The sequence below is a fragment of the Hyla sarda genome, chromosome 8, assembly GCF_029499605.1.
Source record: "Hyla sarda isolate aHylSar1 chromosome 8, aHylSar1.hap1, whole genome shotgun sequence".
Lineage (NCBI taxonomy): Eukaryota > Metazoa > Chordata > Amphibia > Anura > Hylidae > Hyla > Hyla sarda.
Window position 1 is genome coordinate 110,250,419 of NC_079196.1, and position 17,392 is coordinate 110,267,810.

The following is a 17,392-nucleotide window of genomic DNA, read 5'->3' on the forward strand; positions in this document are numbered from 1 at the left end:
TCCTTTTTTTTTTTTTGTCCTGTCTTTACCTGTGGACAGACATAATGTAGTAGGCATAATAGTATAACACAATACTATACTTTTAATAGGGTTTTAATTTAGTAGGCAGGTTAGGTACCCCCTAAAATGTTAGACCGTATAGCAAAAAATTTGCTATACCTGCAGACTAGAGACAATGCGGTTCCCTCTTTTTCAATCTTGGGTTTGTCCCATTCTCTCTCCATTTATGTAAAATGGCTAACAGCGTTGTCAGTACTGGTTTATCTGAGCACAGGGGGAGTGACTCCGATTACTGAAGCACATTTCACATAGGGTAATGTGACAGTCCATCAGTTATCACATGGAGAGGGGGATGGGACCAACTTCACCAAGATTGAAAAGGAAGGCACACATATGTTAACTATGGATGGTGGCATGTATGGTGGGAGTTTGTTTTGTGAACTGGAGGGTTCTAATAATCATTGTACCAAAGCTAGTGTAATCCAAGCTTCATAAGTTAAAGCGTACCCGTAAGATCCAACAAATTTTTTATTTATTTTTTAATATATAATCCTGACCATGTACATCTAATTTTTGTGTCTAGCACCTTTTATATATTTTTTTTTATTACTTTTAATTTAGCTCACTAGTCTGAATTCCTCTCAAAGGGAGGGGGCGTGGCCTCACGGTGCAGGTCTCCGCCCCCTCCCTTAGTATGCGGTCTGCTTACATCTCCCCCTAGCCTTAGCAAAACTACAACTCCCAGCTTGTCCTCACTGACAGTAGTGGGAGACAAGCTGACAGTGGGAGGATTTTTCTTCAAGCTGTGAGCCCTGCACTCACAGCTGTCAATCAAGGAAGTGTGTCCATGACATAGGTGATGATGCATGGACATAGCAGGACTAGTATGTATACAAGCAGGCAGGGGGCAGTTGTTTGACTGGCTTTTTCATTATTAAATACAGAAAATTTTCTAATGAAAGCAATTGCAAAACCTATTGCTTTTACATGCTTTACAACATATCAAAAGTTTTTGTATCTGACAGTGCCCATTTAATCATTAAATTACACCAATTAGCTTTTACAAAATGAATGCATCCACATCATTATTAGTTAGAGCGCAACTGTCATCTAATCTGGGCCAAACAACCTACACACGGCCTCTGTACTGTGTGCAGATTGTGTATTAGTCACTGTTTTTACCTTCTGTCTGCCGTCCTTTAGTACCCCAAAAAAACTGTTTTGATGGAAGTCGTACACAGTCTGATAGGCGTGGCCGGGGTTTGCAATGCCCCGCTGCCCCCACACCTATCTCCTGCACGTCAGCTCTGGGACCGCTGTGTGATTGACACACAGGTCCCAGCGCATGCGCCCCTTCGGTTATCCCCCGTGCGTGCCGTGGTGTGTGTCGTCATGCTCTGCTGTTAAATAAAACAGATGTGCACCTTTATTATTACTGGATATCTAATAGTGCCCGCTATGCTCTTCTTTCTTCTTGCTGTGTCGGAGATCGGAGACGTGCGCTCTGTTGCTTCTATTCCCAGTGCTTAGAGGCAGAGAGGAAGCGCGCTCCCTGCCTCTAGCACTGCGCATGCGCACTGAGGAGGTAGGCGGCAGGAGTGAGCGCTTGCCATGACGACATTCTGTGACGCGCACGGGGGATAACCGAAGGGGCGCATGCGCTGGGACCTGTGTGTCAATCACACAGCGGTCCCAGCGCTGACATGCAGGGGATTGGCGTGGCGGTGGTGGGGCATTGCAAACCCTGGCCACGTCTATCTGACTGTGTGTGGATTCCTTCAAAACAGTTTTTTGGGGTAATAAAGGACGGCAGACAGAAGTTAAAAACACTGCCTAATACACAATCTGCACACAGTACAGAGGTTGTAGGATTTGATGACAGTTGCACTTTAACATGGTATCCTAGTGCCTTACTAAATACCATACAAAAAAGATGTCTAAAGCTAATATAAGCAGACAATTTCTTAGATAGACTCCATCTTGGTAATGGAAATGCTGGTTTTACAAAAACTACTGCAAACACCTTCTTACTTCATATTAAATCAGATGCTTCTAATTATGCTGCAATCTTTGACCATGTAAAAAGCTGATAGATAAATGATCCCGCCGTCTTTACTGTCTTCTAGAGATTCAGACAGATCCTTGGACATATTTGATGAAAAACTGCATCCTTTAACGGTAAGATCTATCTGCTTTCCTTTGCTGGACTTTCTTAATAATGTGCATATCAGTCATCAAAGAAAGACATGCAATACAAAGAACACCTGCACACGCGTATTTAAATATAGAATCAAAAGTTACATAGTCCACACAAAAGAGAACACTTCACAATTTAAAGTGGGCCTGTTGCCAGAAATATTGGGATGTGAATAAGCCCTTGACTAGATAGGACTAGTCATTTGGGTCAGTAAGTGATGAGTGAGTACCGTATATACTCGAGTATAAGCTGAGTTTTTCAGCACGATTTTTTGTGCTGAAAACGCCCCCCTCGGCTTATACTCAAGTGAACTCTCCGTCTGTCAATCCCTTCATCAGTGGTCTTCAACCTGCGGACCTCCAGATGTTGCAAAACTACAACTCCCAGCAAGCCCGGACAGCCATCTGATGTAGTTTTTAAACCTCTGGAGGTCCGCAGGTTGAACACCACTATGGCCATCATCAACATCCAGCCCCTCCCCTCAGCGGGAAGTTAGGGTGAGCTGGTCCGGGCCATCTATGCTGCAGGGACCGTCGGGAGGGAGGGTTAGTCGTTGCGGCCTGTCCATTTTGACCGGGGGGGGGCTCTTCTCCGCGCTTCGGGCCCGGCCCCGGAGTAGTGACATTGCCTAGACGGTGCAGCACAGGGACGTTCATGCGCAATGACTGCTGAGACAAGCGGCAGAATCATTGATCAATGGTTTCCTATGAGAAACCATTGATCAATGTAAAAGATCAGTGTGTGCCGTGTTATAGCCCCCTATGGGAGCTATAACACTGCAAAAAAAGTGAATAAAGATCATTTAACCCCTTCCCTAATAAAAGTTTGAATCACCCCCCCCCCCCTTTTCTCATTTAAAAAAAAAAGTGTAAATAAACATGTGGTATCACCGCGTGCGGAAATGTCTGAATTATAAAAATATATCATTAATTAAACCGCATAAACCGCACGATCAATGGCATACGCGTAAAAAAAATCCCAAAGTCCAAAATAGTATATTTTTGGTCACTTTTTATATCATGAAAAAATGATCAATAAGTCCTATCAATACAAAAATGGTACCGCTAAAAACTTCAGATCACGGCGCAAAAAATTAGCCCTCATATCGCCCCACAAGCGGAAAAATAAAGTTATAGGGGTCAGAAAATGACAATTTTAAACGTATAAATTTTCCTGCATGTAGTTATGATTTTTTTCACAAGTACGACAAAATCAAACCTATATAAGTAGGGTATCATTTTAATCGTATGGACCTACAGAATAAAGATAAAGTGTCATTTTTACTGAAAAATGTACTACGTAGAAAGGGAAGCCCCCAAAATTTACAAAATGGCAATGATTTTTTTTTTTCCGTTTCGCCGTAAATTTTTGAGTAAAATGACTGACGTCATTACAAAGTAGAATTGGTGGCGCAAAAAATAAGCCCTCAAATGGTTTTTTAGGATGCAAAATTGAGTTATGATTTTTTTAAAGGTAACGAGGAAAAAACGAAAATGCAAAAACGGAAACATTTAGTTTATTTTTTTTTTCTTTGTTTTTTTTTTTTTTTTTTCAAATGGGAAAAGGGGGATATTCACTTTTATTAGGGAAGGGTTAAATCACATTTATTAACACTTTTTAAAAAAATTTAATTTTATTTTTTCTTGCAATGTTATAGTCCCCAGGGGATGATTTCACCGCGGCGGTCCCGAACAGCACCACTGAGCTAACCGGCAATGTTTACTTTAATTTTAGACTCTGAAATTAAGCTTGATCACCACGTCTAAAGGGTTAATGCCGGACATCAGCCCGATCGGCAATGTCCGGCATTAGCGGTGGGTCTTGGTTGCCTGCTGGGGAGCTACAGTTCATTGAGGTAACCATGAATGCCAACATGTACTGTGACATACTGAAGCAGAGCATGATCCCCTTCCTGTGGAGAATGGGCCGCAGGGCAGTATTCCAACATAACAGCCCCAAACACACCTTTAAAGGGGTACTCCGCACCTAGATATCTAAAGGATAGGGGATAAGATGTCTAATTGCGGGGGGTCCCACCGCTGGGGACCCCCACGATCTCTCCTGCAGCACCCTGTTCATGAGATGCACGGAGCAAAGATCGCTCCGTGGCTGATGACTGGCAATACAGGGCCCGGGGTATTGCATTGTCATGACTCTGCCCCCTCGTGACTTCACGCCCCGCCCCCTCAGTGCAAGTCTCCCTGCAGCTCATTAACAGGGGTGCTGCAGGAGAGATCGCGGGGGTCCTGCCTCTGGGGACATCTTATCCGCTATCCTTTGGGTAGGAGATAAGATGTCTAGGGGTAGAGTTCCCCTTTAAAGACTACCACTGTCTTGCTCAAGAAGCCGAAGGTAAAGTTGATGGACTGGCCAAACGTGTCTCCAGGCCTAAATGTTATTGAGCATCTGTGGGACATCCTCAGATGGAAAGTGGGGGAGTGCGAGGTCTCGAACATTCACCAGCTCTGTGATGTCATTGTGGAGCAGTGGAGGAGGACTCCAGTGACAACCTGTGAAGCTCTGGGGAACTCTATGCCCAATAGTCTTAAGGGAGTGCTGGAAAATAATGGTGTCTACACAAAATATTAATAATAAACCAATTGCCCAAGGCAGGGAAGGGGTACAAACAATGATAAACACCAAACCCCAGTCACCTAGGTGACGGGGTATAAACCCCTAAACAAAAAATCCCCCTTCAATTACGTATGTGTATATTAAAACATCACTTTTATTAGCAGACTTGTTAAAAGGTCCAAAACAAGTGCATTAAAAACACCAGCACAGTCCCTCCAAAGAATTACAGTGACCCCCCAACCTACGATGGCCCCGACATACGATAATTTCAACATGCGATGGCTTCTCAGAGGCCATCACATGTTGAAGGCAGCATCAACATACAATGCTTTTGTATGTCGGAGCCATCGCATAAACTGCTATCCGGCAGGACACACTGCTTCAGATGCTGCCGGATATCCGCTTAAGGTGCCTCGTGTGCTCCGGTGATGGTCACTCACCTGTCCCTGGCGCTCCGAAGCGTCCTCTTCAGGATCCCCTGCATCGCCGTCATGGGGACGGGGCGACAGCGATGGAGGGTGACATCCAGGGCAGCGGGGACAGGTGAGTATAACATCCTATTCTTTTCATTGCACGGATCCCTCAACATACAATGGTTTCAACTAACGTTGGTTCATTTGGAATGAATTACCATCATATGTTGAGGGACCACTGTATTAAGCTCTCATGTATAGAGTAGACATAATTATGGCGGCGGCTGCAGTACCCCGCACTATGGGACTAATAAGCTGTTATGTTAAAACCACAACACAATGTCTCCCCTACATGTTTCGTGGTACCAACCACATCCTCAGGGACTATGAGACATATGAGGGTCGTATGTCTCATAGCCCCTGAGGACGTGGTTGGTTCCACAAAACATGTAGGGGAGACATTGTGTTGTGCTTTTAACATAACAGCTTATTAGTCCTAAAGTGCTGCGTACTGCAGATGACGCCATAATTATGTCTACTCTATACAGGAGAGCTTAATAATTCTTTGGAGGGACTGTGCTGGTGTTTTTAATGCACTCCTTTTGGACCTTTTAACAAATCTACTAATAAAAGTGATGTTTTAATATACACATATGTAATTAAGGGGGGATTTTTTGTTTAGGGGTTTATCCCCCGTCACCTAGGTGACTGTGGTTTGGTGTTTATCACACAATATTGACACTTTGGTCCCAATCTGGACACTTCCACTTAGGAGTGTATTCACTTTTCTTGCCCAGGTTTCGAAATTAGTGGCTGTGTGTTGAATTATTTTGAAGTGACACAGAAGAGTGCCATTTCTTCAGGGTTTTCACATAGAAATATAAGATATGTACAAACATGTGAGGGGTATAATCACTTATATAAGATAGTGTAACTACTATATCCTGGGGATTTTAAAACTGTATCCTTTCTAGAGAAAGTAGTTTTTGTATTTGTCTCTTGTTTAAGAACACAAGATTTCAGCAAATGCCATTACTGATAAGTAGAATCCTTTATCCCTGAAGAACTTGTCTCGGTTATATCCTCGAAAATCTAATGTCCGATTATGTTTTTCAGCGTGAGGAGGTGGCAGATGATTACTGTAAGCATGATCCGGATCATAAGCACATCTACCGTTTTGTGCGAACTCTTTTCAGTGCAGCTCAACTGACAGCAGAGTGTGCAATTGTCACTTTAGTAAGTACAAGCTGAATATTGTACATCACTGCAACTTTAATACATGCATACACATACACCCATCATCTATAACATTTAAAGGGAAACTAACTCCATGAATCTCTATGGGATTCATGGAGGGGGCGTGCCGGCAGCCTCATCATGTGGGGACGGAACGCCCCCTTTCCTGCACATTGCAGCAGCCCAGTACAGGTGATCACGGGGGGCCCAGCTCTCAGACCCCCCGCGATCTATAAAATATTCCCTATCCTTCGGATTGGGGATAAGTACTGAGCATTACAAATCTCCTAAAAAAATAAATAAACTGTACATAATGTGAACCGACCCCTTCCCACTTAAGCCTCAGCAGGGTAGGCTGCGGAGTCTAGACTGGTGATTAGATCACCAGGTTGATATCATGATGATTCTCCACCCTCTGAAAGCCAGAAGACTTATGGGAAATGTATGCAGCATTACAAAATCATTTTAGTAATGAAAGTGTATTTAGAATGGCTAAATACTAATGCCTGCCACACTAGCTAAAACAGGTAAGCACAAGGCATATACACAAGCCCCTGCATTATTTTGTAATAATGACTATTCTACACTGTTTAAGCAACATAAAAGTGTTTCTCTAAGCCTTCATGCTCCTAGAAGTTTATTTTATTTAGTGAATGCTTTCTGAGAGGAACATTAGGCACTCTTTTTGGTCACCTCACCTTCAAAAAATGCAGTGATCAAAAAGTCAGACTAACAAATCAGAATCTGCTAATTTTGTATTGCTTTAATCCTACTTACATGTAGCGCAAAGTCAACAATGTCATTTCTACTGTAAAATAAATGCTATATAGAAGGCAGTATTTCTTTACCCTTCATCCCACATATTCTTTTCCCCATTAACCCCTTCCCGACCTATGACATACCTGTACGTCATGGGTGGCAAGGTGTTCCCGACCCATGACATACAGGTACGTCATGGATATTACTGCCGCTACTCGCGGCACCCCGCAGCGCCCGGAAAGATGGTGGCTATCACTGATAGCCAGCCATCTTACCGTGCGACCACGGGGGGTTTCGTCCCCCACCCCCCCCAGCGATCGCTGCTATCAGCTGGTCAAATCTGACTAGCTGATAGCAGTGTTCCGCTATGAGAATACTTAGCAGCGCGGTGTGTAAGTCCCGATCACGGGGATCGGGACACACACCGCTCTGCTAAGTGTCCCTGTCCCGTCCCCCGGCGTCACTTACCGGTCGGAGCGGTGTCCCGAGCGGTCCCGGCGTCCTCCGTCCGGTCCCGGCGTCCTCCGTGCGGTCCTGGCTGCGCTGCGTCCCGGAGGTGAGTTTCCGGCAGCAGTGCAGCATCTTCATTGGCAGCAGTGAGATCGCCGTAAAGCGATCTCACTGCTGCCTCTGAGAGTTTCAAAACTGCAACTCCCAGCATGCCCAGACAGCCTTTGGCTTTCTGGGCATGCTGGGAGTTGTAGTTTTGCAACATCTGGAGGCCCACAGTTTGGAGACCACTGTATAATGGTCTCCAATCTGTGCTCTTCCAGATGTTGCAAAACTACAAATCTCAGCATGCTCAGTCTGTCCAGGCATGCTGGGAGTTGTAGTTCTCTAACATCTGGAAGAGCACAGATTGGAGACCATTATACAGTGGTCTCCAAACTGTGGACCTCCAGATGTTGCAAAACTACAACTCCCAGCATGCCCAGACTGCCCAGGCATGCTGGAAGTTGTAGTTCAGCAACATCTGATCCTTCAGATATTGCCGAACTACAACTTCCAGCATGCCTTGGCAGTCTGGGCATGCTGGGAGTTGTAGTTTTGCAACATCTGGAGGCACACTAGTTGGGAAACATTGTCCGTTTCCTACCTCAGTGCCTCCAGCTGTTGCAATTGTTGCAAAACTATAACTCTCAGCATGCACTGACAGACCATGCATGCTGGGAGTTGTAGTTTTGCAACAGCTGGAGGCACACTGGTTTGGAAACACTAAGTTTGGTTGCAAAACACTTGAAAGTTTATTACTTAACTTAGTGTTTCCAAACCAGTGTTCCTCCAGCTGTTGCAAAACTACAACTCCCAGCATGCACGGACAGCCAAAGGGCATGCTCGGAGTTTGCAACAGCTGGATGTTTGCCCCCTCCCCCCAATGTGAATGTACAGGGTACACTCACATGGGCGGAGGTTTACAGTGAGTGCTGCAAGTTTGAGATGGCGCAAATTTTGCGCTGCAGCTCAAACTTCCAGCGGCAAACTTGCTGTGAACCTCTGCCCATGTGACTGTACCCTAAAAACACTACACTACACTGACACTAACCTAAAATAAAAAGTAAAAAACACTACATATACACATACCCCTACACAGCCCCCCTCCCCCCAAAAAATGAAAAACGTCTGGTACGCTACTGTTTCCAAAACGGAGCCTCCAGCTGTTGCAAAATAATAACTCCCAGTATTGCCGGACAGCCATTGACTGTCCAGGCATGCTGGGAGTTTTGCAACAGCTGGAGGCACCCTGTTTGGGAATCACTGGCGTAGAATACCCCTATGTCCACCCCTATGCAAATCCCTAATTCAGGCCTCAAATGCGCATGGCGCTCTCTCACTTTGGAGCCCTGTCGTATTTCAGGGCAACAGTTTAGGGCCACATATGGGGTATCGCCGTACTCGGGAGAAATTGCCTTACAAATTTTGGGGGGCTTTTTCTTCTTTAACCCCTTATGAAAAGGTGAAGTTGGGGTCTACACCAGCATGTTAGTGTAAAAAAATAAATTTTTTACACTGACATGCTGGTGTTGCCCTATACTTTTCATTTTCACAAGAGGTAAAAGGGAAAAAAGACCCTCTAAATTTGTAACGCAATTTCTCCCGAGTACGGAGATACCCCATATGTGGGTGCAAAGTGCTCTGAGGGCGCACAACAAGGCCCAGAAGGGAGAGTGCACCATGTACATTTGAGGCGATTTGCACAGGGGTGGCTGATTGTTACAGCAGTTCTGACAAACGCAAAACAATAAATATCCATATGTGACCCCATTTTGGAAACTACACCCCTCACGGAATGTAATAAGGGGTGCAGTGAGCATTTACACCCCACTGGTGTATGACAGATTTTTGGAACAGTGGTCTGTGAAAATGAAAAATAAAATTTTTGATTTGCACAGTCCACCGTTTCAAATATCTGTCAAACGCCAGTGGGGTGTAAATGCTCACTGCACCCTTTATTAAATTCCATGAGGGGTATAGTTTCCAAAATGGGGTCACATGTGGGGGGGTCCACTGTTCTGGCACCATAGGGGCTTCCTAAATGGGACATGCCCCCCAAAAACCCTTTCAGAAAAACTCTCTCCAAAATCCCATTGTCGCTCCTTCCCTTCTGAGCCCTCTACTGCGCCCACCGAACATTTTACATACGCATATGAGGTATTTCCTTACTCGAGAGAAATTGGGTTACAAATTTTAGGGTGATTTCTCTCCTTTTACCCCTTGTAAAAATTAAAAAATTGGGTCTACAAGAAAATGCGAGTGTAAAAAATGAAGATTTAGAATTTTCTCCTTCACTTTGCTGCTATTCCTGTGAAACACCTAAAGGGTTAAAACACTTACTGAATGTCATTTTGAATACTTTGGGGGGTGCAGTTTTTATAATGGGGTCATTTATGGGGTATTTCTAATATGAAGATCCTTAAAATCCACTTCCAACCTGAACTGGGCCCTGAAAAATTAAGATTTTGAAAATCTTGAGAAAAATTGGAAAATTGCTGCGGAACTTTGAAGCCCTCTGATGTCTTCCAAAAGTAAAAACTTGTCAATTTTTTAATGCAAACACAAAGTAGACATATTGCATATGTGAATCAATATGTAATTTATTTGGAATATCCATTTTCCTTTCAAGCAGAGACTTTCAAAGTTAGAAAAATGCTAAATTTTCAAAATTTTCATGAAATTTTTAGATTTTTTACCAAGAAAGGATACAAATATCAGTGAAATTTTACCGATAAAATAAAGTAGAATATGTCACGAAAAAACAATCTCGGAATCAGAATGATAAGTAAAAGCATTCCAGAGTTATTAATGTTTAAAGTGACAGTGGTCAGATTTTCAAAAAATGCCCAGGTCATGAAGGTGAAAATGGGCTGGGTCATGAAGGGGTTAAGGCTTGGTTCAAACACATTTTGGTCTGTATTTAGATATAAACAGGAGTGGGTCTAAAACACAGAAAAGGTGCAAATCCTTCCATTATTTGGCCCAAATTTTTGTTTTGGATAAAAATATTGACCAAAATATTGATGAAAATACTATGAGTGAGCCCAGCCTGAAAGTGTAACTTGCCTCACAAAAATAAGCCCCCATACACCACTGTAAACAGAGAGATGACGGCACGAAATAACATTTCCTGTAAACCTCCACAACAACGCCCTCTAGTGGTCGCTAGGGTCATATTGATCAGGAAACTACTTCCACAAGTGTGACCATTTCCGATGATTATATATAGTTTGTTACTCTGACAAATCTTTAAGCATCAGGCCAAAATTACAATTGCTGCTCCATTGAAAAAGCAATGACGTTTTATATTTTTTCTCAAAATTCTCAGTTGGACTTCTGGCTTTAATTTTAGTAAATCTAAAATATAGGTTTGCTTTAGGCCAAATTCACCTTTCAATTCTAAAAAGTAGTGTGTGTGTGTGTGTGTGTGTGTGTGTGTATATATATATATATATATATATGTGTGTATATATGTTTATGTATATATATTATAATATATATAATATATATAATATATATTATAGCAAAATCATTGGTAGTTGCAGTATCTTGTAATACCTTTTTTATTGGACTAACAAGATTTTGTAGAGACAAGCTTTCGGGATTCCTCCCTTTATGAAGTCATAAGCATTCTGAGCTCACAAGGAGAAAACACAGGTTCTATCTTACAAAATATGCAGGGGTTAAAACAACATATGTGGAGAATGGACATTAAGTTGGGCCATAAATTGTATAGCTATAGGACGATAGATACAGATAAGGATGAGTGTGTGGGGGGGGGCTCAGAGCTCAGAAATGCTTATGACTTGATAAAGGGAGGAATCCCGAAAGCTTGTCTCTACATAATCTTGTTAGTCCAATAAAATAGGTATTACATGATACTGCAACTATCGATGATTTTGCTTTTTGCATCAATGGACTAATACGGCTACTCCTAACTAATCTACTATGGAAGATACCGCATACAGCCGCTTAACCATGCAAATCTTCAAGCTCACCAGAAAGGAAACACAGCATCACAGTGATATATACTTCTTGTCTCACTGTAAGAAAAGAAGATTCATCCCCAAGGGACTAAGGATCAAAAATCCAGTTGCTACAACGCGTAACTCGCAATATGCTCAAGATCTCTGCCATCGCACCAGCAAAAAACTTAGGAACCATCTTATCCACCTTCTATACAGGAAAATACAAGACATTCAAAATACAAAAACATCCCTACTTCAGTTTTTACAAGAACAGGATCAACACATGGCCAAACAAGTGGGAATGGATATGCAAAACTTCCACAACCACCAAATAAAATATCTTTTCATGAAGAAAAATAAGAAACTGGGCAAACTCTCCCAAAATTTCTACAAACACCAAACAGAGAGGAATATTAGGATCACTACAAACAATAGAAGGACTGAAACAACAAATGGTCTCACAACTACGCCTGACATCAATACAGACAGCTCTGGAATTATAAACATTTCAGATTATGAACTTTCCAAGCCTGTGAGATCTGTTCTCTCTAAAGGACTCTCGTTCTGTCCAAGCACCAAACTAGATGACATTAAACTATACTCAGACTTGGAAGAATTCTTTAGAAGACTACGACTTAAAGAATTCTTTCATGACAAAGGGGACACAACCACTACCACCTTGGATTACAACATCAAGAAAAAGAATTCCCACTTCACCCCAACACCAGGACATAACGGCAAACTGGACAGCTACAGAGGCCATCAAAAACTTAAGAAATAATCAAGCCATCACAATCAAACCAGCAGACAAGGGAGGAGCAGTAGTGATCATGAACACCCAGGACTACATCAAAGGGAGAAACCGACAATTGTCAGACACTACATACTACAAAAAACTGACAGAAGACCTCACCAAAGAATTCACCATGGAACTAAGAATATTGATTCAATCCTTCCCAAAGGACTCACAAAAAGGATTAGAGACACTTATACCCACCGATCCCAAAACAGGGAGATTCTACATGCTCCCAAAAATCCACAAATCTGTAAACCCTGGCAGACCAATAATAACAGGTATGGACACACTAACTGAACAGATATCTGGTTTGGTAGAAAACACACTAAAACCCTTTGTTACACGCACCAGCAGCTTCATACAGGACACCACTGACTTTCTTAACAAACTGAGTCAGATTACGAACTTGCCTGCCAACTCCATATTGGTAACAATGGACGTAGAATCTCTGTATAGTAACATCCCACACAGAGATGGAATTGAGGCCTGCTCACTGTTCCTCTCCTCCCAGACCCACAATCAGAAATACAGCCCTCAGATCATCACCAAACTTATAGAATTCATTCTCACACACAACTACTTCAGCTTCAACAATGAAATATACCTACAGAGGATGGGAACTGCTATGGGGACCAGGATGGCACCACAATATGCCAATCTGTTCATGGCTGACCTTGAAGAGCGATTCCTGAATACCCAAATTCACAAACCCTACAGATACATTGATGATATTTTCATTGTTTGGACTGAAGGAGAGGATAAACTCAAACAATTTCATGATGCCTTCAACACATTTAATCCATCCATCAAACTCAAAATGGACTTCTCTACAGAAAGTTAAACTTTCTGGACACCACTGTAACTATAAACAAGGACACAATACAGACATCTGTATACAGAAAACCCACTGACCGATCCAGCTATCTACACAATTCAAGTTCCCATCCATCCCACACCAAGAAAGGCATCATATACAGCCAAGCCATCAGGTACCACCGCATCTGCTCCAACCCTGATGACAGAGACACACATCTACAAACGCTAGCTGAGATATTTAAACAAAAAGATTACAAACCAAGGACCATCCATAAGAAAATCCACTCTGCTCTTCAAACACCACGTGAACACCTGCTGCAATACAGAGAGAAACAAACCTCATCACGCATACCACTGGTAACCACATACAATCCCACCCTTGAGGAAATACGCAAACTCATCAAGTACCTGCAGCCAATACTAGCAGAAGATGAGGTGTTAAAGCAAATCTTTCCTGAACCACCCATCTTGGCCTTCAGACAACCACCCAACTTAAAACAAAAGCTGGTCAATAGGAAACTACCCACAGACACATCAGATACAGACAATGGGACCAAACCCTGCGTCAAACCGTGCTGTAAACTCTGTCAACACATCTGCACAAATTCTGAGGCCTCCCACAACAACAAGACATACAACATCAAGTTACACTACTCCTGCACCACAGAGAATGTAGTCTACATGATACAATGCACCAAGTGTGACCTGGGATGTTACATTGGTGAGACCAGTCAGCCACTCAATAAAAGGATGAACCTCCACAGATCGTCCATCAACAACCATAGAGAAAAGGACTATTGCACCCCAGTAGGACACCATTTCACCCAAACAGGTCACTCCCTACAGGACCTCTAAATCAAGATCCTGAAAGGAAACTTCAAGAACACCCAGGAAAGAAAGACATTTGAAGCCAAAATGATAGTTCTTTATGACTCCAAGAACAGAGGACTTAATGTGGATTTAGGCTTCTTATCCCATTATCAAAATTTCCTATAACCTTTGCTAAACTCTCTCCCCTCTCCCTGCTCTAACACTATCACACCCCTGCTCCCCCTCCCCTGTCTAGTCTTATCTTCAGTCTATGGTTCTGTAGTAATATTGTCCATCCAGCGTAACCACCATTCTCACCTCTGCTCTCCAGCCCCCCCCCCCCCCCTCTCCTTATCTGTATCTATCGTCCTATAGCTATACAATTTATGGCCCAACTTATTGTCCATTCTCCACATATGTTGTTTTAACCCCTGCATATTTTGTGAGATAGAACATGTGTTTTCTCCTTGTGAGCTCAGAAATGCTTATGACTTGATAAAGGCAGGAATCCCGAAAGCTTACAAGATACTGCAACTACCAATGATTTTGCTTTTTGCATCACTGGACTAATACGGCTACTCCTAACTATATATATATAATTTGTTTTGTTTAGGATTTATCAAGCTGTCTTGAATATAAAGTGTTTTTTGCCCATAGCAACCAATCACAGCTGCTCTTTAATTTTACCTGAGTAAAGCAAGAAATGAAATATAAGCTCTGATTGCTATGGCCTACAATGAGAATCGTGCTTTAACACAGGTTGATTACACAGGCTCCCCAAGTTTAGTTGTACTACTATTTGACCATTAGGTGTCAGTGTTGTCTTGTTGCTTTAGTAATTCTATTCGTATATTGTCTGTATCTTTGCTATGGTTAAGTGCTGTACATTTTCTGCACCTGTAGGTTTACCTGGAAAGGCTTTTGACTTATGCTGAAATTGATATTTGCCCCAGTAACTGGAAAAGAATTGTATTGGGAGCAATCTTGCTGTCGTCTAAGGTATGGGATGATCAGGCCGTGTGGAATGTGGACTACTGCCAGATTTTGAAGGACATTACTGTAGATGACATGTAAGTTTTGTACAATTTTCCATTTTGCATTATACCTGCTTCAAGCTTTGATAAATTCAGTTTCTCCATTAAGTTTTAAATATATTTAATTAAAAAAAAAAATGTGGTTGAAGCAAAAGCACACTATAGACAAAGTAACCCCAATAAAACCTTGCATTGAACCCAGTTTCTCTTTTGCCACATGGTTTACTGTCGCTAATCTTTAGTAATTTACAGTCAGAATATAGTATGACCTTCAGTATCAAAAGTATTTGGCGTGAGCCTATTAAGAGTATGCGCCCTGTGAGAGCTAGTTTAATGTAATGAAAGCGTAGGATGCCCTTTAAACTGCTCATCCCGGAAACACCATGTTTATTAAGTTTAAATTGGTTCCACAGACTTAATTTTTTTATTTCCCCTGCCCCTCCCCCCCTCCCTTTTTTTTTTTTTTTTTTATTGAAACTGAATAGACAATAGACATTAGAGAGGCTTGTTGCTCATTTGGTTTTGTCATGAGCTTGATTAACATGTAGTCAAAGTCCTTTTTTAAGTGGTTTTCATTTTCGAAGTAACTTTTGTATATGTTGTTGTTTAGATCACCATTAAAAGTGGTTATTTAGACCACCATTAAAAGGGCTTATTTTGGTTGGAGTTTTAGATCTGTGTTTTTAGCCAAAACCTAAATGTCAATAGAAAAAGAAACTATACTGAAAGGATTTTCAGTGTTTTAGACCCACTTCGGGTTTTGGCTTCCAAAGACTTATGTAATATACTGATTTGGGAAAGTGCATTTGGAATTCTCATACTGTAAGAATTTTTCCTTTTTATATAGCGAAAGCTTTTTAAGACCACCCAAAATGGCCTGTCTGCTCTAGATCTTGCTCAGAACGCAAATGACATGGAGGTGGTGCTGAGCTGCCGGATGCCTGCCTCCACCCTCCTTGGTTTGATTGCTTGAGGGGTGGGGGAGGGAGGAGGCAAATGCGTCTTGCTGCTCATGGCAGCTTCCTTAACACTTGAGCTCTAAGCATGATCTAGAGCGAACAGATTCCGTTTAACATAGTGCTAGGTTTGCATCTTCTATGTAGCCCCAAACATTGTGTTTTTCTGAGCAGCATACCTCCCTGAGTAAACATCAGATGTGCTGCTGACAACAGTGGAATTAAACAGCGCCTGAAAAATAAGTTCCATCCCTAAAATTGGCCTGTGTAACGGCTTCTTTAAACAATTGACTTGTACATAGATGATTAACATCTATTAATCTGTCTGCGTAAAAGGAGCTTCATTTTAAATCTATTTTGAGACTATACCCTTTAGGGCCTCTTCCCACTTCAATGTTCTAAAATGCTTATAAAAATATCTAGCATTTGTAGGGTTTTTAGTGGCATTTTTTTTTACAATGGGTTTTTAGTGCTATTTGTTTTTTTGTTGCATTTTGTACATTTTCTATGGAATTTTTGAAGTCTTACAACATTTGTCCCGTGATTTTTTTTCTATCTAGTGCACGCTAAGCTTATAAATAATAGTAGACAAAATCTGGTATAATAACCATAGGCCCTCCTGAACTGTATCCTCGAACAAGTCCACCATAGTGTATAATTACTTATACATAGCTACACTGAATACTCTGTTCTTCTGTTGTGTGCCGCAACAATGAATTGCCAGCAGGCTAAATACTGGGCACAGAGGGATATTTGCGTTGAGCCATGCTATGTTTGGTTGAGTTAGTCAACTGTACTCTTGGCATTTTATTCTTTCCTATTTGCCGAATAGGTTTTGCCACAAGTGGGCCAGGGGGCACTTATTATGTAGTGATATTCAATAGATGTTGAGATGCTGAATAACCCTTTAAATGGGTACTCTCATTAAACTTAATTTTTTTATTTATTAAATAGATTATACCTAAATTAAAATCTTTGTAATGTATGTTTAAAAAAATCTCTCTTTCACTGTTTATTTTACATTTGAAATCCTGGCCACTAGGTGTCGCCCTATGTGGTCCAGGAATATGTCGCCCTATGTGGTCCATAAATAAATATGTTAATTAAGCCACACGGTCAATGGCGTACAGGTAAAAAAAAAATGACTTTATGAGATAGCTACTATGGTATCCCCTATATCATTTGCTATGTTTAAGGTCTGATCACGTTGTGTTTGTTTTTATGGTAACATCATTCTGTCCATCAAAAATGTGACTCGGATAACTTTTATTCTGTTTATCCCTTGTTCTTGAATATTGCATTAAACTGTGATATGCTGTATTGTAACTTTTCAAAATTTAG

The 17,392-nt window shown here is 41.8% G+C and overlaps 1 protein-coding gene across 2 annotated transcripts in view; it reads left to right on the forward strand.

The window, feature by feature from the left end:
• CCNYL1 (cyclin Y like 1) overlaps positions 1-17,392 on the forward strand; it is a 70,821-nt gene that overhangs the window by 37,229 nt on the left and 16,200 nt on the right. For both annotated transcript variants that reach the window (XM_056533405.1, XM_056533406.1), the window contains exons 6-8: positions 2,127-2,178; positions 6,301-6,420; positions 14,965-15,131. In XM_056533405.1, coding sequence (XP_056389380.1) covers positions 2,127-2,178; positions 6,301-6,420; positions 14,965-15,131 — 339 coding nt within the window. The remainder of the gene's footprint in view (positions 1-2,126; positions 2,179-6,300; positions 6,421-14,964; positions 15,132-17,392) is intronic.